Source organism: Poecilia latipinna, unplaced genomic scaffold (assembly GCF_001443285.1).
Source record: "Poecilia latipinna isolate Pla-1442-1.1 unplaced genomic scaffold, P_latipinna-1.0 Scaffold685, whole genome shotgun sequence".
Taxonomy (NCBI): Eukaryota; Metazoa; Chordata; class Actinopteri; order Cyprinodontiformes; family Poeciliidae; genus Poecilia; species Poecilia latipinna.
Window position 1 is genome coordinate 78,156 of NW_015113301.1, and position 23,286 is coordinate 101,441.

The 23,286-nt window shown below is 37.6% G+C and overlaps 1 protein-coding gene across 3 annotated transcripts in view; it reads right to left on the reverse strand.

Annotated features, from left to right (window-relative positions):
* Window positions 1–23,286, reverse strand: part of tnr (tenascin R (restrictin, janusin)) — a 110,141-nt gene that overhangs the window by 42,730 nt on the left and 44,125 nt on the right. Inside the window, exons 7-20 of one of the 3 annotated variants that reach the window (XM_015044657.1) lie at window positions 22,875–22,994; window positions 22,588–22,731; window positions 20,530–20,645; window positions 16,277–16,427; window positions 12,372–12,550; window positions 11,998–12,088; window positions 11,502–11,584; window positions 8,642–8,744; window positions 7,912–8,001; window positions 6,610–6,743; window positions 6,299–6,428; window positions 3,792–4,058; window positions 708–827; window positions 214–357 (exon numbers count right to left, since the gene is read on the reverse strand). In XM_015044657.1, the coding sequence (XP_014900143.1) occupies window positions 214–357; window positions 708–827; window positions 3,792–4,058; window positions 6,299–6,428; window positions 6,610–6,743; window positions 7,912–8,001; window positions 8,642–8,744; window positions 11,502–11,584; window positions 11,998–12,088; window positions 12,372–12,550; window positions 16,277–16,427; window positions 20,530–20,645; window positions 22,588–22,731; window positions 22,875–22,994 (1,872 nt within the window). Of the gene's footprint in view, window positions 1–213; window positions 358–707; window positions 828–3,791; window positions 4,059–6,298; window positions 6,429–6,609; window positions 6,744–7,911; window positions 8,002–8,641; window positions 8,745–11,501; window positions 11,603–11,997; window positions 12,089–12,371; window positions 12,551–16,276; window positions 16,428–20,529; window positions 20,646–22,587; window positions 22,732–22,874; window positions 22,995–23,286 lie in introns of all 3 variants that reach the window. The other 2 variants (XM_015044656.1, XM_015044658.1) reach the window with 2 other exon arrangements.

The window sequence follows — 23,286 nt, forward strand, 5'->3', positions numbered from 1 at the left end:
AGTCGCATTGATGGAGCCGATCAGCACATCCTCCCGTTTTACTCTGAAAAACTAAGACACATTTTCTGGCTCCTTTTAGAATGTTCTGTTTAAATAAATCTTATTAAAGAATGATGCGCTAAAAAAAAACAAAAAACAAAAAAAAAAACAGCACCGCCACTGTCTGTCCTGCGCACAGTGTTGTGGGTGATCTTATTGACTGTTAGCGGCTACCTGTGAAGACAGACGTGGTGACAGGTCTGCTCTCTTGACTCCCTCTGACAGCATTGAGGCTGATCTCGTACTCTGTGGCAGGAAACAGACTAGACAAGGTGTAGTTTGTCACATCGCTGTCGATCATCTCGCTGTCCACTCGACCTGAAGCAGGCACAAGAAATGACGAAATCTTAGGCCCCGCTGTTATCCCACATTTAATACACGGTGTACCGTGTAACCGGCTGCTATCTGGAATGAATTGCTGATCAGTATGGAATTTTAATTTAAAATTCAATTAAAGCCGACTGATAAAATGTCATGATTAATTGCTATAACACACTGTGTAACAGAGTGTGCCAGCACAAAATGTACCTTGTGTAAGAAAGCAAATGCCGTGTTAATTTAACTGTAGCTAGAAACACCACCGTGATTTCCATATATTAATATAGTGAATTTCATAAAATTAAAACCCGCTTAGTTCAAACAGCGTGATGAAACGTAACGCATGCTACCTCTGGCTGACTGGTAGGAGAGCTTATAATATTCAAAGGGAGCCAGTGGCTTGATCCAAGAGATGGTCACCAAATCCTCCGTCACATCTGAGACCGCCAGTTCCTTTGGAGGGTCCATTTCTAGGACAACAATTAGTAAAGAATTATTAACTACTCAAATTCACAATGCTCAACACATGGGAATAGAAGCTCAAAAATGATAGAATGGTATAAATGGCCCTTGTATGTTTGTTTTATTTGCTTATAAAACCATAAGTACAAAACAAAGATGGTAAATGACCTCTACTTGTATAGCACTTTGTCAAGTCCTGAGAACTCCAAAGCACTTTGCACTGCATTTACTCATTCACGCACACATTAAAACGCTGATGGTCCTCCTGGACAGTAGCCAGTACTGTCCAGTAGGAGGGCAACCTACTGGGTGAAGCATCTTGTCCAACTAAGACATAAAAAACTCTGGTTCAAACCAGCAACCCAACGGTTACAGGATAAACTCCTACCACTGTTGCCCCATTAAATGAAGATAAAAATGTCTGTGATAAAATGTAAAACAATGGCAAATAAAACACTAATCAAATAGATAATAAGTATTCAAAATATGGTAGAAATGTTTAGTAAATGAATAAAAATATTGCAAACTAATTATGAAACAATCAAAAGCCAGATTAAATAAAGCTTCACAAGAGCAATACTGGCTTATTTTGCTTTCAAAAGCAACATGTGAGAGCCGTAAAATGAAATGACGCCTCATTATAAGTTTTAGTTCTCACTTTGTTTTCAAACAGAAGAAAGAACAGAGCGTTCTGAAGGGTATGAATAAAGCAAAGACCAATAAAAAAAAAGAAAAAAAGCAGCAAAAGCACCTTAAGATCAAACTTAAAATGAACAATGCAATCTACTATGGTAGCTTGATGAAATAACTTTATAGAAATCTTCAAAGGTTGTTCTTAATTAACACATTGTTACACCTAATTTTCCCTTAATGGCAATGACACACAAAACACCTGGAGTGAACGGACTAATATACCAGAGAAATGCAATGATCAGAAGATTTCCTAAATAAATGATAGTGTGCATTCAATTGCATTTATTCTGCGAGTGTCTCCTGAAAGGGCTGATAAGTCCTTTTAAGTGCTACAAACTTACAGTAATATAATGATTTAGAAAATATTGTTTTGTTCAAAGATAGACAAAATGAAACTAAACTAAAAAATGTTCACTTCAGTAACAATATTTGTTGTAATTTGCAGTTACATGTAATTCTATATATTGTATGTTATTCTATATATTTGTATGGCGCTAATGCACATATTTTCTAATAGGTTTTAAACCCACCAGAGGAGAAAAAAAACTGTTCTGTCAGAGATATAATACTTTTCTATGTCCCGCAGGCGGATGACAGTAGTGTACAGACTGTGTAAGCTTACATCAAAGCACAGTTTGAAACTTGAACTGACCACTGTGGCAAAATGACTATCAAAGTCAGCTCGGCAAAATCGTCTGTTATAACTGTGGCTAAAACGTAAAGCCGAGCGGCATATTTTAAATATGGCAAATGAATCAAATGCGAAGCTAAAAAGGACAGCGGAGCCTCATAAACGCTCACATTCAAACAAGGCAGATCAAAGCGAGGCCCTGAAAAGAGAGGTGGATGAAATACTATGCATCCGTCTCCAAATCCCCATCCAATTTCATCCTCGAAAATGTGCTTTTAATGTGTAGGTTAATCAGAAAAGGAGAGCAAGAGACACAGCCCAAAAGCTGCTGAACTGTTTTTGTTTAAATCTGAGCCTCCGGTAAAGGTTAAAATACTCATTTTTGTGCTTGTAGGCCTTCCTATTCATTCAAATACCTCCCTTCTTACGACAAATTTCTCCTTGGGGAAAAAAATGAAATGAAAAAAATTTAGAAAACACCTAAATGTTTTTAAATGAATACAACTCTGACCCTCCTCTTAGTAATTTATCCACTCAAACATGAATACTAAACTTTAAATGGCATGTCGCCATCAAACTGATTCAGATGAAATATGGAAAAAAATAAATCCTGGGAAATATTTCACGAGATAAAATAAACTAATTTGTGAAAGTTAAAGTGTTTTAGTTAAGTAGAAGAGAATTTAGGTGGGACTTCAGAGTTAATGCATAGAGAAAATAATAATAATAATAATAATAATAATAATAATAATAATAATAATAATAATAATAATAATAATAATAATAAAAATAAGCAGACAATTCTTGCTAAACCAAATGTGAGCCATGTTGTCCTGTTGCTTGTTCTTTAAGTCTTCTTTCAGGACTATAATGTGTCACCAGTTTTTGCACAAAATTCTTCTGGCAGAAAAGTTCTTCAATTCAGAACAAACACTAAATCATTAGTCAGAGTTCCAGTTGAATACTTTGACTGTGGGGAGTATCAGCCATCTGATTTCCTAGGAGAACAAAAAAGCCTCTTACTTTTTTGCCTCCAACAAAAAAAAAAAAAAGTCTTCCTTCTACAGCTCTGCAAAAAAGCCGAAAAAACGTTTTTTGCAAATATGCTAATTTGATATCCCTTTTTAATTTAATTTTGCCAGCTTTTTTCACCCTCTTTATCACCCATTCAGACATCCACACATTAATGTCTCCTTTTAAAAAACACCTTATTCCCATTCTTTTTTTTGTTGTTTATTTTCTTGAGGCACTCCATTCCCAATTATTCCACCAAATTTCCATGAAAGGTGTGCAGTAATTTCACACATGCCCTAGTAATAAAATTGTCCATCATTTACATTTTTGAAAAATTGCTTAAAAAATGGAAGACATTGATTTTCATAACTTCTGATTTAAAAAAAAATATATATATATATTCTGAGAAGCTGTTGCTTTGTATTAGGTGAAGTTAAGTGAGTGTAGTAATTTGGATTTTCCCTGGATTAAGAGTGTTATTTCGGAAAAAAAAAAAAAAGTTTCATGAAAGAAACACTTTACAAGCAATTATTAAAATAAGCTGCCGATTCCGTTTTGCTTTGAAAAAGTCACAAACGCTGAAAACTGTATGCATCCATGGCACACACAGCACATTTCAGACTGAGCAGCTCACCTGTCCTGAGGGATGCCGTAAGGGGCTCAGAGGTAACATCCCCTTGTATTGTGATTAAACTGAACGTGTAGTGAGTGGACGGCAGCAGGCCCTGGACCAGTGACCTCGTCTTGGAGCCATCTAGTGTCACCTTAGAAGTGTCTGTCCCGTCAGCAGAGCTGTAGCTCAGAATGAAGAGGTCAGCGGGTGGCGCTGGGGCACTCCATGCCACCAACACTGAATCTGACGTCCCTTCCGACAGGTAAAGGTGGGTTACAGGCCTGATCCCTGGAGGAACGGGGGTTTAGAAGTCACTCGGTAGCGTTCAAGAACAGGTTAAAATTCCAGCGGCGAATGAGAGGCGGTAAGGGACAAACAGTCGCAAGATGAATGGAAATGATGGATGGGAGCGCTCTAGGATGGTGTAATAGATTCCTTATAATAAAGTTGAGAAGATTAGACTTGATGAACAAGGTGAGTCAGAGCAAACCACAGTCATGTGGCAATAATGATTTAATTGGTCATGAAATGGAGAAACTAATGAGATTACCCGCAATAATGATGAAGATGTGACGAAACTGTGAAAGCATGATAACAGCAGATGCTGCCGTCATGTTGTCCGACCCAAACGGGAGCTAATGTAATATATATATGAATCTCCTCCAAACACAACAAGAGGCTCATTTGATTAGCCACGTGTGGATTCATACGGCAGGAGAAATATAGCAACAATAACTCTTCCTCAACTGATTAATCCAGATGAAACGCGTACTGAACAGATCTTTTGCCGTCAATCGTTGCATTAAAGCTGCATTATTATTACTACTATTACAATTATTACAATTATTACTGACCTACATCCACAAATGTCGGTTTGAGCCGCCAGCTTTTGTCTTTCACGGACTGCAGTGATAATTTACTTCAATGCTGTCAGCAGAAATGTGTGTGCCACGCAGACTTCTTTGTCCTACTTAATGATGAGCCCCAGTTGTCCTTCTTTAGAGTAGCAGGAAAAAGTTAGGAAGCAAAAAGTGCTATCCGAAGAAATATTTTGTTGAAGTTATTTCTTTAGAATAAACTTAAATATTGCAAAAAGAATGACCGTGGTTATGATGAAATGTGCTGTATTTTATATATATATATATATATATATTTTTTTTTTTTTTAATTGAGATGACAGTAAACCAATCAGAGAGTTGATACAAACTGCCTAGCATTTAAACACATGTTGTCGGTTTTTAATTCAGTAGTGTTTTATCATTTTTTTTCCTAAAATCTGGACGCAAACAAACTAGCCTTTGAAAGAAACTCCTGCATAATTGAGTGAACCTAACAATATCTTTCAAAAGTAATAATTAATTAGTTAAATAATCCCTGGTTAATGTGGTGAAACATTATCAATAGTTGATTAAAAGAGTGGTAAAGGTGGTGTTGATCTACAGACGGCCCCCGACATATTTCATTGGTTTTGCTATCACAGGTTTCCCTGAGTGCAAACAGTTTCTGCCAATAGGCCAAGCGGTGAATGAAAAGATGACGGACACGTCAATAGTTTTCCCCTGAATTTTTTGATCCGTCATTTTATCTTGTCCTTATCTCTTGGCGGGTGGTTAAATTGAAGTTACCCAAGAAGCCATGGTAAGAAGAACAGAAAGACGATGAGGGTGATGGTAATGATGATGATGTAGTGATAGCGACAACTGCCAGTCTGCCACGACGGTAGCAGTGAACAAGAAAGCAGATGATGAGGGTGATGATAATGACAGCAGAGAAGACAGTGGTGCCCGTCATTTGGACATCATCCTTTGTGTAAGCAAAGACCACATCAAGCTTTTTACAAAAGTAACAAAGAGCCTACAGAAGAATGACAGATAATCTGACATGTGCTCTGATGGACAGACTTTGTGACAAAAAAAGAAAAAAAGAGGAAACTGACTGAATGCAAAGAAATGACATCAGGCTTAGAAACAAGACGACAGTGTGGAAAGGCAACCATGAGAACGCTGTGCTGCACAGAATCCAGCAAAAACAAAGTCAAATACATTTAGATGCAAAACAGAGGCGTAGTAAGGAAACACTTGTAACAACCTCATTAACTGACTTGAATAATTTATCTCTGCTAATTGCTTCTTCAAAGCCTTTAAGGTCCTCTGTTTTCTTTTAACATGGCGCACCTTACCTGCAGCCACACTTTAGTTCATTATAGTCACAGTTTGCTTGATTATGCAGCAGCATCTTTAGACCAGTCTCTAGCTTCTGTAGTAATTGGCTGATCTTTCATGTCTCTGTCTATGCACAGACTCTTGGGAATTCATTTATCTCATGTATTTTTGTTGATTGAGAGACTTAAAGTGATACTGGCAAGAAAAGTTTCAGTAAAACTGCAAAAAAAAAAAAAAAAAAATCATTTTTTATTTATCAATAAAAAGAAAAAAATCCATCGACTCTTATTAAATCGCATTGCTACTCTTGCTTCTTCCAAAGGTATGCATTAGATGTGTAAATACAAAACTGACATTTCTCTTTACCTGTAAAGGCATCGATGGTTGCTGCAGTGCTCTGCTGCCTCCCTCTTCTCGCTGCTACCGTGACTGTATATTCAGTTCCAGGGTCAAGGTCTGTCAGAGTCGTGGTGGTTATGTCTTTAGGAACTGTCAGCTGGAACAGAAAGAATAAGACACGCAAGTTCAAATTGATAGCGACTGCACACTACAGGTTATCCAAAATGGTTCAGAGCCTTGTAAGATCTTAATCAACAGTGTGGAGGGTGGATCCCTGTAATGTATGAACTTCATCCCTGGGTGACGGTAAACCGGCTCATATTTGTTGTGTTTATTACCTCAGTTGTGATACCAGAGGAAGATGTGTAGGTGACCCTGTAGTGGTCAATTGGACCCTGGACTACACCCCACACCAGAGTGATGGAGTTGTCAGTAGAAGCTGTCACAGTTAAATCCATGGGTACATCCAGGCCTGCAACACCAGAGGGCAAACATAACTTTATTACATTCAGCAGGACTGTGAAATAACTTTAGCTGGACAGACCTGAGACTGGATTTTTTTGCATGACACTATTATTCTAAAAACTTTTATTTTTTTTCTTTTTTCAAATGCATATCACAAGGACAAAGTATCTCCAGTATCACCGCAATTTATCTTTCATATATTTCCTTTACTAGCTTAAGTAGCAGATAGATAATGGAAAAATGTTTATTCAGTTACTAGATTAATCATTAGAATAACGGAAATAAATTACTAGTTTACTAAAATAATAGCTTACAACAGTCCTTAAAGCTAACTAACTTTATTCATTACATTTTCACAGTTTTCTTACAGCTCTGACATAAGAAATGGCAGGAACAATAAATACCCTTTAGAGTGTAAGGGCAGGGTATTAATAGCTTTAAAGCCAATGTTAAGTTACACTTTGTCTGCAGCTACCTCATCAGATATTAAGAATTAAAATTAAGACAGAAAAAACTTCAAGAGAAACTGAAGGTGATAAAAAAAACAATTCCTGAATGACCTATGTGATTATATAATAAATACATCGAGCCAGAGATTCATAAGTAGTTGCTGTAATCTAACTATTACAGGGGGTTTGTCCGTGGCAGAACCTTCAAAACAATCAAAAGGATGACTTTACATAAACCATAGAAATACAATTAGCTGTTAAAAAGAACAAAACTATGCAGTTTGAAAGAGTAGCGAGGCATCCACGCTGACATTTCAAACAGGTGAAGGTTGAATCAAGTTTTTTTTTTTTTTTAATACTCAGTCAAACGGCTCAAGGCACAATAAAAATTCTAATGGCCTTTGGGTTGCGGAGATAAAGAGAGAGGGCCATTAGCTAAATAGCATGGATGATTACAGATTTAAAATGCTGCAATGGGAACTTTGATCCAACACAGATAAAATGAAATTGCTAAATGCCTCTATAAAAAAAATAAAATAAAAAAAAAAGCAAAGAAAAAATCTTATTCGCCTGGCATTTTCAAGCGACTTATATTGGGTGAAACATGAGCGCTCCCCGCAAAGTGAGCGGTGACTTGCTATGCTGACATTTCCAAACAGCATTTCCTGTACTCTAAACATGCGGAAGCTAAACTTTGTTTTCATTCACTGAATCATGAAGTGTTACCTGTCCTGGCATTCATCGTTGCTGGTGTACTCTGGTTGATACCCTTCATGGCAGAGATGCCAATGCCGTACTCCGTCCCCGGCAGAAGGTCTGATGCACAGAGACAGAGAGAGACGCAGCAATTCAACGAGCAATACGTCAAACTCCAGGAGACACTTTCACACTCTCCTCTTCACAGGCACTTAGAAAATGAAGTTTTCCATCACAGCTCTGAAAGATAAACAAAGGTTATGAGGACGTTTGCATGAACACAGGAGGGATTTTTAGAGAAATCAGTTTTTGTCAGCCGCATGATGATTGGAATCAAAGTCAAATGAGAAGGTGTCAAAGTCTTGAGTTGCAGAAATATAGATGAAGAGATGAGCAACGGAAAATAAAGAGGGTGGAAACAGGGACCTTTGCAGCATTAAGGCCTTTAACAAATGAAAAAAAAAAAATATTCCAGATGACCCATCTTTCCTTCAATGTGCCTGCAAGACAACAAGCGTATCGGGAGATACCATCAGTAGCCCATCAACCAAATGTTAGCTCTGGAGATAATCCTGCCATGTAAAACACAGTCACTCCCCAACGTCTTCAGTGCTCATTAGATGGACTGTGATAAGACTAACAGCATAACTAAAACTGAGAATTAAGCATGAGAGCCCTGAAGAGCTCAGTAATAAATAATATATGAAAGTTTTACAGCAGAAATTTAAAGAAGTTAAACCATAATTTCTTCTGCACTTACCTGTGAGATTGGTCTTAGTGGTGGCACCCTCGTTGCGTGGCACAATCACTTTATCATACTGATCTCCTGCTAAAGTGCTGTACACCACCTGATACCCCTCCACCTGTATTTGAACATTTAAACATTTGCAGAAACAAAAATCTGAATGTAACTTTTGGAAAATAAAGAGATGTTATGCTTCGTATCCTTTTATTCGTCAGCCTAAATCTCATGTGAACCTTTTTAACACATCTTAGTGTTATAATACATTATGGAAACAATGTTAAATTGGGAGTCAGTCAGCGTTTAAGTTTTCTTTAAAAAGTTTCATGTTGTGGTGGGATTTGGTGAGGTAGAAACTGCACAGGAATGGTTACTGATTGGCTTTATCCAGAGGTCTAAACTTTCTATTTTTAACCATACATTTATATTTTCACTTTTTCTGTTTGCTTGATTGGTTGGTTTGCTCTTTGTGATTAATGAGACTGAACGATATAAATGTGACTTTGATATAAAATGAAAAAAAATAAATAAATCCTTCAGTGATTGAATGAAGAATCATTACTATTTACATTTAAAGCACCCAGAAAAATCAGATTCAAAGATTTTCAGTGCCTTTTACCTCCAAAAGCAGATTTCATATGTTTTGGACATTATATTTCCAAAGTAGTCAGGTTAATTGGTCTCTCTAAATTCTCCCTAGGTGTGAGTGTGTGTGCATGGTTGTTTGTCCTGTGTGTCTCTGTGGTACCCTGCGACAGCCTGGCGACCTGTCCAGGGTGTAACCCGCCTTTTGCCCGGAACGTTAGCTGGAGATGGGCATCAGCAACCCTCCCGACCCCACTAAGGAACAAGGGTGTAAGAAAATGGACGGATGGATGGATGGATTTCCAAAGTAGATCTTTTTTAAGTGTGTTTAAGTGCATCACAATCTAGAGATTGTGAGCTTCTACATTGTATTTATCCTATGATTAGTACTAAGTTGGATTTACGAAGAACTAGAAGTGAATTTATATCTGTTGCATACCACTGATGGGGAGTGATGACATTTGATCAATAGTAATGTTTTCAGTTCCATAAAAGTTTGAGCATTAAGTCTAACTGATGGATTTGCAGGGTTTCCCCTAGTGTATTATAAGCCTGGCCCCCCGCCAGGCTAAGCTTGCTTATTTTTATTTTTAGAAAAATTAGTAATTCGGGGGAATCGCTTAATTTTTTTATTTTTTTTAAGATAAATCTTCAAGCCAGATTGCAAGCGTCTGTGTTCTGAGCGTTTCACTCGCGAAGCAGATTTATTTCTAAAAGGTTTATAGTTTATGCATTTAAAGCCGGAGAGCGGACCAATCACACAGCTGGCGCCTCTGCGGTTGCCTCGAGCTGCTGCTGCTTTATTAAGTTTACCTCCTTTCACTCAAACTGGACACAGGCTGACCTGTATGGACATAGTCCGGTATGGGTAGTTATTTTTCTTTGGAGAACTCTATATCAAGGTAAAAGTTTAAAACAAACCACATTAACTCTGGTTGTGCAGCTCTATGTGAACCGCAGGAATAACTTGTAGTCACGCGTCTGTTTGCAGCCATTTGCGCATTGAGCGAGTGGTGAGAATGATTTAACTTTGTGGACAGTATTATGTTTGGCTTTTACATCTCAACACGCAGCCCAGCGTGTGGCCTTGTCTTCCCTGTAAACTTTATGTCTATGGTCCCGGTTGGCCTGAGCGTTAGTGGTTAACGATGGTGAACGATGTTCATCATGCAGCTTCAGCCCGGTGAGGAGCTTTCACGCTCGCCTCGCGGTAACGCATCACGCTGGTTTTATATTATTTTATTATTAATTTTAGTATTATTTTTCCAGTTAAACGGTGCACCAAACCATATCAAATGCTTTGTCTACTTGGTCAGCCAGAGTTATTACGCACGGCTGCGTGGAGATCTGAGAAACTCGTCCCTCAAACTTGAGCAACCACAACAGTTTCTGTTTGAGACACGAAACAGATTATTTTATTATTGATGCATTTCCATTTTTTGAAAAGCACTTTGTTATTTTCATATCTGTGAAAGGTGCTACATATATAAAGTTTACTTACTTACTTACAATTTACGTACAATTTATGTATGCTGACACCATTAAATCAAATTTAGCAGCACTGATAATCTCAGTAAACAAATGCTACATTTATATATCTGTGGTCTGTATTAAAATATCAGCATTTATGGGGCCTTATTGAGCCACTGACTTATTTTGGATTAAACAGAAGTGCAAATAATTGATATTCATTTTAATTGTATTTTTTGATTAGTTGTTTTTAAGACTAGTTTTGGATTTAAATAGCGTCTCACTGACACTGATTTCCCATAACATATAATTCAATTACCCAGTAATATTTGTACTCTGTCTACTTAGCATCTTTAATACAAAAACACGGTGGACCGCCAGTGGACAACCTCAGTGCCCCGACCACCGGGCTTAGCAAGTTTTCTGGGGGAAACCCTGGATTTGTGTGACTTCAGTACATAATTCTACAGTCTGCATGACTACATTTAGTACATTTAGTTCAAATAATCTGTGGTGTCTCTACTTTAAAAGCAACTGTAAAGACAGCATTTTTCTTGAGTGACAGGGTGTTTATCTATTGACAGCTCAAATGCTCACTGCTGAGATCAACTTGTTTTTTTTTTTTCCCCCTGCAATCTAATAATAACCTTTCAGTCGGGAGCTCTAATCAGCATAATTTCATAAGCAAAACAGAGATTACAAAACTGACATTCAAAATAACTAAAACATCTTATCTTGAGATGAATCCCACAGCCATCAATCTCTTAAAGTGGTTGAAAGCAAATTGAGACAAATGGATTAAATCTGTCTCACGTCTCTTTACCTCAGCCTCACTGTTATCCCATTCAAGCTCGAGGGTAGTCGAGGTCTTGGACACGAGCCGTAAGTTCTTGGGGGCATCGATCTCTGAGAAGAATGATAAAGCTGACAATGTTGGGGACACAAAGACCAATTCTCAGAAATTGCGAGCAAGCAAATATATCAGCAGTTTTTTTTTTTAAAGCACCAGAAACCACTAAAAAAAAGGGTAAATTTATCATATGTAGTCTTTATGTCAGGCTGCTACTTTAGCTCTTCTCACATTTCCTGATCAATGCAGATTGAATGTTAAACCGTAGCTGAACATAATACACTCAAATGATTTCAATAGATTTTTCTGTTGAAGTTTGTGCTTTTCTATGCAACCTTTAGCAAAATAAAAGCTCCTTTGTGTAATGCAGATAAATAATATGGCATGCATTATAGGCCATTATACCATTTCTCCTGGATTCACACATGCAGGTAAACTATCACTACATCTGGTTGCTGTCAGACCTCACCGGTTGTAAATTCAGTAGAGATAGAGCCGCTTTCATTTCCTTTCCTAACTCCGCTTACAGACACCTCATACCGTGAACCAGGACGCAGAACCTGCACAGGAGGAAAAAAAAAACAAAAACACAGCTATTTATACTGGTATAATATTTCTTTCTTGCCATTGGTTTATCTCCTGACACAGGTGGCAATGCAACCCTTTTATTAGATAATTTATGCATATCAGAGGAAACAATAACTCTGAGCATGAAGCAAAGATAAAGAGACATCCCTTGAGAACTTAGCTCTTTCCATAAGTGATATAAATGACAGCTGAGTCCCCTCATATGTTAGAATATGATCAGATCTGTGATGATTCATACAACACACAAATGTGCACCTGTAACGAGTACTGGGTAAGTGTGGGCTGGAGTCTAAAGGTGGTCCGCGGGCCCTCTCCTCTCACAAGGCCGTAACGCAACACAATCTGATCGATCTTTGCTTTTGGTGGTGTCCACTCCACAAAGGCTACGGTGTCCGACACGTCACGCACAATCAGCTGAGTCGGACCATCAATCACTGCAAAAAAGCAACAAAAAAACAAAAAAAAAAACAAAAGAGGCATCATGTTGTCAACCTGAACAATGGTTGTTTGCTGACTGTTATCAACTGTGAGAAACACACACACAAAAATAAATATATATATATATATATATATATATATATATATATATTTTTTTTTTTTCTGCTGTTATTACTGATTTAAAATGTGCAGCAGCCATGTTGAATTTTGATGCTGGGCTTGGTGAAAATTCTCCAGATCTCTTAACTCAAATCTCAAAAACTGAGTACATTTCTGAGTGAGTCTCTCGGATAGAAACTGAGTAAGTTTTTGAGATCGAAACTTACTCAGTTTCAATCTCAGATGGGGATCTGAATTCCACATTGGAACATTAAAATAAAAACCCCCAAACTCATTGTGTTAGCACTCAGTGCCTCGGGGTTTGACAGTGGTCGATGCGGATTTATCCCCAGAGAAACCTGGTCTGACAGCTACTCATGTTAAACCTATCAGAGCTGACACACGCTCTGACAACAAACTTTATCTGTGAAAGGTGTAAAACATGAAGCGGGATACAAGTCAGGAAAAGGTATTTACAAGATGTAAGAAGCTGCACACATATCATGGATAATAAGGGAAAACCCAACTGCCTAACAGATGAGGGATTCACTATACTTCTCAGCATAGTGTCTTTATCAAAGATTATGAGATTTATGTCAAAATAATGCCATATTAGATATGTTTACAATTAACACTTTATACTGGTGGCTCAGAGAAAGCTATAATTTGGCAGCTGCTGGTTTTAGCAGATAACGGAAGTAGCAAAGGTGCTAAGAACTCAAATTGACATCTTTCTTGATTAACCGTTACAAAATGAGGCTCGTTGTTAAAGTAAAATGCCATCAATGAGCATAAGCAAATATATATATATATATATATATATATATATATATATATATATATATATATATATATATATATATATATATATATATATATATATTATCAAGTCTTGCAGCATATTCTTTGATGGATTTAGAATTGGACTTTGGCTCCTTCATTATTATTTGCAACACATAAAACATGAATAACATACATTGAAGTTTGTAGCTGTGCCATGACCAAATGAGAAAAGGAACAAATGTTTCTGCAAAGCACTATATGTCCGTGTGCATTTGTGTAAAAAATAAAATAAAATTAAATAAAATAAAAAAAAACACATGGGGCCTCTGTCAACAATTACATTATTCTCCATTTTATCTGATTTATATTAAATTGTAAGTCAATTTTATTTAACTCAACTCAAAAAGAACCAAGCTGAGATTTCTCATCACTACTTTTATGTCACAATAATTCATTCCACAAGACATATCAGAATTTAAAACTTGAGCAGCGCTCTATACTATACTGTGACAGCATAGTTACTCACCAACGCTTGTTACAGGTTTGACTTCTCACAGACATATCTCACAGTGATCTGATTCTTACAGGCGGTGAGCTTCTGAGATCTAAATAAGTCTCAATTTCAGACTTGACATATTGCAGGTCCATTCTGATCCTTGATGTATTAGAAATTGGCCCCTTGAGTCTTGTCCCAGAAAACAATCCAAGGAAGCCACTTCCTGGGAACCAGCTCCCACATCGGCTCTGCTCTCCCTCTGGGTTTTCTTCCCGACTCCCTCCATCTCCAAGGAGGGATAAATCTTTGTTATGAATAATTTACTAACTTCAAATTTGTCTTTTCCGCTTTTTTTCTTATCCAATAAGGTGTCATGCAGCGAGCCGCCGTGAAAAATTAATGAGCAGATGACATGAATTATTAATCGATATCTAATTACAACCCCCCAAAAAACTGAACGAAGACTTGACAGGAAATTGATGGTGTTTTGACTGCAGACGTCGGCGTCTGAATTGTTATGGATGAGATTTGAATTGGACCTATTACACCTAAATAGTGTCTGCTGGGTGAGGAGTGGGACCCATACATCAGCTACTTTGCGCTGGGGACAAAAATATAAGTAATAAGATAATACTTTTTTTATGCCTGTACGGTTAATGTACAATTATATAGCTGTATAGTTAGTCTTTAACTTGCATCTGAACAATTTTCCTTCCATAGTATCAGGAGCATGTTGCATTGCAACATGCCCAGTATAATGTACAGTCATATTCAATAACTTAGAATATTACTAAAAAGTTCATTTGTTTCAGTAACTCAATTTACTAAATGTAAGACTGATGTTTTTCCAAGTCTTTATTGTTTTATTTTCTGCTCATAAAAACATTTTTCATGAAGAAATCTGGGCATAATGGAAAGCAAGTTTAATAGTTGTTAAATGTCCTTATTTTCAAATAAGGAAAGTCTATTCCTCACTGTGCTAAGACCCATCCTACACCTCAATTTTACTGCATCTGAGACACACAGGGTTGTGGACATTAAATCATCTGTCAGAAAGCAGAGGGGTCTTCAAGGCACCACCTCCAGCACCAATTTTAATGCATTTTGAGCATGCACACCTGCATTCATAACAACATTTCACCTAAACACCGGCACACATGCATACTCCGGGGGGAAAAAAAACAAAAAAACAAACAAACAGGAAACAGTGGAGTGGCATTGCCCTTATGTAGTTCTTGGGTCGGCACCTGCTCTGTCTCAGTGGGGACTGTCATGGGGGCTCTGGCAGCATTACAGGAGGAGGACAAGTGGGTTGGGTGCTTTGTTGGCGTGATGGTGTTTGTGTTGGGGGTCATTTGTTCTCTGCGTGGTGGCCTATGGCTCACAGGATGTATGGACTCAGCTGGGTCCTGCTGGGGTTTTTAGTCCTTTGTCGAATCAGGTGTGATAGCAATGGGCGATAGGGCAGTTTGGTTTAACGTGTCTCTCCCAGCGCCTTTCTGCCCTGAGGGCAACTTCTCCTGTGCTTCACTGTCAAGCTGCCTCCGTGGTGGGGGTAAAGCTAGCAGGTGGGGGGTGCCTGGTGTCTGTCTGCCTGAGGCTGATGCGGCCTCTGGGAGCTGGGGCTGCCTGCCTCTTGCTGCTCTTGAATGATGAGTGCTAAAATTTTCTACTCTTCTCACCAGTGTATTGTCTTTGCAACTTCAGCTGACAAACTAACACACAAACCTATCCTACAGACATTCAAACTCATGCACCCAAACGTATAATCTGAAAGACTGAATGTAATAAAATCAGATTTTAATAGATTTTTTTGTTAACGCAACGTGTCTAGTTTGACGATTTATGGAATCCTAATTTAATAAAGTTAAGCAAGCAATTAAGATGTCATCTCCAGCTATCTTTTTTCCTAAATCAAAGCTGCCCTTACTTGTGTATGCAATGAGCTATTTCATAGGATATACCTTAAATTTAACAGCAGGACACGTGAACAAAAAAGGAATGTTTAACAACAAAACATATACTTTGCTTTTCCTTCCAATTTATCTGAATGGTGAGGTAAATGTAATCATGATAGTTCATATATTTAAGTTTTAAAGACAATGGCTGACAGTTGCATATTTGAATGCATATGCCCAGATGTCACATGTCTTCTCTTCGGTAACACTCTGCCAGGTTAGGTACACGTCAAACTCTAAACTTTTTATTTCGTCCTTTTGATTGGGAGGATATGTATGAAAAATGTCATGCTCAATGATGGTCAGCATCCAGCTCTTTGCAACTATCAGTGTAATAATCCATCATAAATCACTTCAATTTCCAGTTGATGCTTTGTCACACTTACAGGTTGTGAAGGTAGCAGTGACGGGCTGGCTCCGACCCTGCTCTCTGAGCGCCACCAGGTTGACTGTATATTCCTCCCCGGGCCTCAGACCGCTCTGAATAAATGAGGTGATGGTGCTGGGCAGCTGGGCCGTCATGCCGCCATCATTGTCCTTTACAATAATAGACAAAAGTGATAAGGTAAGCTAACGATATTTTAACAGTGACGCTATAGAAGACGAAGTAGTCCACATAAAACTAACTTGTTGAAAACAATTTACACTTCCTGTAAATGTACAGAGAAATGTACTGCAGTCCTTTTACCTGTAAACTTTTGGATGGTTTAGCACATTAAATTCCCAAACCATATTACCAAGCAAAAAAAAACTATGTGCAACAGTGATTTTTAATTTTTTTTTCCAGGTCGTGTTCTGCAGAGGCAGCAGTCTGTGCAATTCCAAAGGCCTGTCACTCATCAGTACAGAGGCCCCAGCTGCATCCAGCTGTTCTCAAAGAGTCAATGTTGCAAATGCACTTCCTGCTGACAGATGTTTTACCTACTGCTGATCTGAGAACCCCAACCACTTGCACTTTGACGATTGTCATCGGAGCAGAACATAAAGGATGTAGCAACTTTCTTTAAATACATTTCTAATATGAAAATGTAGTCTAGGTTTGTCAGTAACACATAATCAAACTGGAATAAATACATTTCAATCAGTCTGAATAACAATAAAAGTCGAAAAAAGTAAACAGAATCATTGTCCGTATCACAGAGTGGAGGACTGTGTGATTTTTTTGGTGTTATTTGATTTCTTTTTGTCTATTTACTCAAGTCCCTTCTCCACTGTCAAGTCTTACTGTAGCTGGTTAACGTCTGTTTTATTCTGGAGCATCTCCTTTGCAGTCTGTTCCTCACTATTTTGGGCGTGTCAATCAGCCTCGTGAACATGCTGCTAAATGTGCTAATGGCAGAGGAACAACTTTCCAATCCAGGAAAAAAAAAAAAAAAACTGTTTATCCGCCGTCAGTGGTGGTCGTGTTAACTAGCCTGGTCAATCATGGCAGACTCTGCTATTTGGAAGAATCTGTTGCGTAGCAGAGAGGAAGAGGGAGGCTCTGAGTAGCATGTACACAAGGATGTATTTCTGCAGTTAGCATTTCAAGAAGTCAGAGGAGCTTGATTTTGATTTTTTTTTTTCCAGAAATGTTGGCCAGAGCTGCACCGTTTCTTGCTCTTTCGGTGCGTGCCTGTTCTTCCGAGAGATGTGCTGCTTGCAATGCAGGGCTGCAAAATCATGATTATTCAACTTCAAAAATTGATGCATGTGCTCCCGGCAGTGCTCATAATTACGCACATCCACACCAAGCAGCTACCTGATATCAGAAAAGTGATTAAAGTCCCATCTGTGAGGAAAGGGCTTATAAAAACCTACTCAAAAACCTCACCCCTAAAGTCAATGTAAAGTTTTTCCTTAGATCTTAGACACGTCTCAGAAGTTTTATTTTTATCCAGTAGTAATAAAGATCATCCTGTTGTCACACAGAATGTCAGAGCAAGTTCTTTTTTTAACTATCACTGAAAATTAAACATTTTCACAGGCAAGAAAACAGCCCAAGATTTTTTAAGAGGGGCTATAAATATTTCCTCAGGAATTTATTTTTTTTCTTTGTTCTAATATTTGCTGCTCAGTATAAGCCTAAAGGTGTGATACCTGGAGCTTTTGCTTTGATAGGAGGCTCTCATTTCCTGGGATCTTAAACTTGCTAAGAACTGCTAAAATGCTCTTCCACCGCCTTAATGTTCAGGGCAAACCTGTGTAAGCTTGTTCCTACCCTTCCTCGTTTTTAGATATCCCGTTTTTCTTAGTTATTTGCACAGTGGCTGTTTCTCTCTGTGACAATATCAATGTCTCTGTCTTGTTCACTTTTAGTCTAGTTCTAGCCTACTCTGCTTACGCAGAACCAGGACCAAACAAGGAGAAGCAACATCCTACTTATATTCACCACAAATCTGGAACAAACTTCCAGAAAACTGCAAAACATCTCAAACGCCGAGTTTCTTTAAATCAAGGCTAAAACCTTTGTTTGGAGAAACACTAAGAACATGTAAAATTGACCAACATATTCAATGTGCACTGGTGATTTTGATGATGGCATTTGATAAAATGCAATGTTTAATGCTTGTGTCACAATTGGGGACTGTATGATGTTTTTATGATGTAAAGCACTGAGAACCGTGCTGATGCTGACTACAAAAAAGAGTCCAAGTGCTAAGTTTAAACCTTCTAAATCCCACTCATATGTAATATTTTTCATGTAGAAAAGTTGCACCAAAAAGCGTTAACAGTAGTCTCTGTTATTCCCCTTCACAGTAGCTGTATTTTATTTTTTTTCTTTCTGTTTGCAGTGCTGCTGGTTTGTGTGTGTCGCTACCAGGCAGCAAGAATATCATGAAACCTATCAGGGGAGCAGTAGCGTGGATAAAAGAAGAACCCAGTGACTTTCACTTTGATTGTGAGACAGAGTCGTTGCTGTGGCGGAGCACTTAATGCTCTGAGTGCTCCTCATGTTTTAAATGTCACTTGGTATTGCTGTGAGCCAAATAATGGAGAAACCATCCACCCCCACTGTCTTCCTCCATCAAAAGGCTTCTGAAAGACTGAGGTTAAAGGCAAAATTTTTGTGCATGTACACATAAAAAATGCTTTACTTACGCAGAGATAAAATCGGTAATCTTAACAGATTTAAAAAAAAAAAGATGTATATATTTCATGCAATTAAAGATGCAAAATAAACGCACGTTGCCTTTAAATTTGACTTGAAGATGATCCAGTGTCAACAGATGCTTTAGCAATAAATACATGGAATCATGCTATGTTTCATTTCTATAAACCCAATACGCAGAATTACAGAATAATAAACTAGAAGCTGTAATATACTTTTACAAAAGGAAAGTTATAAAACTGACATTCTTACTGTTGGATGTTTTTACACACTGTGCATGACCCTAATCATTATACCTTAACTCTAACATACAACGTGTACCGTTTATTTACGTTCTGTGCTCAAAAAACTGCAACAAAACAGCTTTTAGTTTTCCTCACATGCACTACAGTGTTGCTTTTCCCAACAATGGTGGTCTCAAAGCTCCCTTTTCTCTCCCCCGTCCCCCTTTCTCTGTTTCCCCTTTCGAGAATTTTGTGTTGCACAGGCCAAAGCATTAATGCCTACTTCCATTACGAGATTGTCAAAATTCACAATCCCCGCTGCTGGATTAAATCCACGGGGGGTGGGACTGCCAACCCTTAATATGATTTCCCCTGTGGTGGTAGAAAGAGACAGTGAGGGAAGATTGAGTGAAAGGAATGCACAGTAGAATGAAAAGGATGCAAGGTAGTTAGAGAAAAGAGTTACATCAAGCAAGAAGTGGTGCATGGAAGGTATAATAATCAAGAGATCTGGGAAACTGAGAGGTGATGGACACCAACGAGGTATTGAGTTATGGAAAGACAGAAAAGAGGAGAATGGCTAAAACCAGTGAAATGATACTGCTTTTCTTTAATACGGTAAAAACAAGCAAAACAAAACAAAACAAAAATGCTCTCAGCCTCAGATTTAGGGCTTAGTGCCAGCCCATAACAGGGGGTATCTCCCTTGAGAACACCTTAAAGAAGAAAACCAATTACTGTGAGAGGGGAGATTAGAATTTGGAGTCTATATAAGGTTACAGTACTTCTCGCATTTTAGCTCAAAACCTGTCCTTGATATGATTTCACAAAGAAAAGGGGAAAGGGAGTAAGCTTGTTTATCCATCTAACAGCCAATGACCTTAACACAAGCCGCTTCCTTAATTACATTCAAGCTTCATGTTGTGCAGGCACTTAAACTTAAAGCGATATTGAAAATACTGTGTAAATTCTGGCTAAACTGAGCTTCTGCTCCTCAAGACCATTGCAAAATGGTGTGTAAAGAAGTCCATGAGAAACCATTACACCTTGCTGCTTTCAGAATGTTCATCATTCAGGTTATCTGTATCATTTTATTCAGGTGGATGTGTCGACTTTTTGGTTTCGTTGCAATAATTTCAGTTCATATAAAGTCTATTAGGGTTTTTTGTGATAGATGGCATAAACACACTTGTAGAAGGCAGTCCTGTGTATGTATGCACTGAATCATAAAAAGCGTAATCAAAACATTCTCAAACATGATTTCACATCACATTTTTTTTTTTCTAAATATCATGCAACCCTAGTATTAAACATTGTGTTCTACCTTGGGGATGAAGCTGATCTCCCACCCATCAAAGGAATAGTAAAACGGTTGCCATTGGACTTCCACTGATGTCTCTGTGATAGATTTGAAGACTAATCCATCTGGATTGGAGAGATCTGGATACATAGAAAAAAAGCATTTGTTTAGTAACACTCTGTTTCATTCTTGTACTTTACTACATTTTAGACTGATTATCAATAAGGCTACATTAACTTTCGCTTTTCTTTATTGTTAAGGTGTAACTGTTTTTTGTTCATTCCAATCCAGATTCATGTGACTAAAATTAAATGTCAAAGTTTTCCATGATCTGGATCCGAATACAGCTGATATGGTTTGTAGTTGCAGACATGGTAACCAATGACATGTTAAGTACCATTCTGCCTAGTTATTCTAGCTTCACAAGTTGCATTTTCTTTTGAATAGTTTAGATATATACACAAAATATTCCTTAGATAGGTGACTTTCCGCGGATAACTCGGAGTCATAATCCATAGAAAAATCAACAAACAGGCTAATCTGCAAATGCTGAACAGCAAAAAGACAGTGAGCCACTGTATGTCTCCAGAAGCTTTAAACATCTAGAGTATAACGCTTTTAAATGCTTTTTTTAATTGCAAAATAGTTCACATTTGGTCAAACTGGATGAAGTGCTTTTAGGTACTTAATTGGATTTAGGTCCTTACATGAACTACAGTTTCTTGCACATTAAAACTGCTAAAATCAAAATCAGTCCACTATTGGACTTGCTTGTTGTTTTGTATTCATCATCTCCAAAACTTTGAGTGATGTTCCTGTCCTTCAAAACAAAAGCACCCCAGCAGTAGGGGGGCAGTGTTTAGCAGTGATCTCCTTACCTTAACTTTCAGTTTAGGTTATGTTTTCAGTCATATTATACGCTGGCACACAATTAATTGATCGGTGTTCTGTGAGATGTTCAAACCTTGTAATATTGTTTTAGAACCTAACCTAACTTTTATAGTTTTAACAAAACAACTGGATTTAGATTTTTATATCGAGTTTAAATTATGCACAAAATGACTACTAAGCGACTTGGTGATTTCTGAAGGCAACTGGTTGAGCTTAATTTTACCCTTCACTTGTAAAGGAGATGAGTGCACACTACACATTTCTGAATTATAATCATCTCTTAAACATTTTGGAATGTTTTTTATTGATTTGTCTTATGAAATACCTGTAAAACACATTAAATCTTATGGTATTTAATGTGACAGAATTTGAAAGCGTTCCAGGGCATGAATACTTTAAGAAGGTTCCGTACTTCCACAATAATCTATGATCATTTTGTTGTATAAATATATAATCTGCACTTCAGTAAACAAAAAATATAATCATTACTCACCAGCACACAGTATTTCTGCAAGATATTAAAATGCCTTGTTCACCAGCAGCTACGATCTAAACATCTCGATGGATAATCGGATTCTCTGTTTTATAATGTTATTTCAAGAAGACAACCCAATATATCACATCCTCACTGAAAAATGGCTCCATCAAGTTTAATTATTCTAAATTGACTTTATTACTCAAAATTTTTACCATAACTGAAATAAAATTCACTTATGTGTGAAATTGAGGATGATTTTAGCAGCCTTGATGGGACTAATGGAAATATGTTTTTGCAGCCACACATCAGCTGCAATAATGAATAGGCTATTACTTACTTAGGGGGTTGATAAGTCTGCGCTCTTAGTAGGCATGAAAACAACTGGCATGCCTCCCCAGCAGATCCGCTGGCTTGCCATTAACACCTGCCAGCGTGTGTGTGACACTGAGCAGTTTTTGCAGGTTATATCACAGCCAGACAGCATAAACAAGCAGGTCGTGATCTTAAACAAATTGGAAGTATTTTCTTTTTTTTAAGGGGAGGTGTAAATGCATTTATATAACTGACATGAGACTGTCAGAATGTATTAATGGAAAACCTCTCAAAAAAAAAAAAAAAGTACATTAGGTCTGGGACTGAACGCGTAAACTCCAGCAACTGCCAAGTGAGTCTTTTGAAAAGATGATATAAACAAAGTACAGAACGAAACTTACACGTCCAAACAGTGATACTGGAGGGAACGCTGATTGAGTTGTTGATGACAGCAAACACATTGATGTTGTACTCTATGCCCGCTTCAAGACCTGTGATAATCCAAGATGATGTGTTTCCTGGGAGCCTCACTTCTAGCTGCACACCTGACAGAAAAAACAACAACAACAAAAAAAAAATATGACAAAAGGATGCACTTTTATCCCCTGTTGCTTTTGCACGGCATTATGACACGACAGATGTTTGAAATGGTATTTTTTTTCTAGATTAAATAGAGATCTCTCCTTACCTCCAGGGCTGCTTGGGGTATAGGTCACCAAGAAATCTGTCACCATAATGGACCCTTCCCACTCCAGCTCGATAGTACGATCTGTAACTCCACGTGCATTTAAATTCATGGCAGGTGCCACTGTTGAAACAAACACACACAAAATATATTTTATATATATATATATATATATATATATATATATATATATTGTGCTTTGTTAAAGATTAAACCTTCAACTTCAAATTATAACAGTCCATAAAGTTAAAAAATAATCAAAGACAGCAAGTGTAAGAAAACAAATGACTATTTTAAATTTAAATCAGTTTTCTTTGTAATTAAAAACAAAACCGGACTCAGCCATATGCTTGTTTTTTGAGTAAGTTAGTATACGGAAAATAAATGTATGGCACAAGCAGGCCAATGTGCGCAA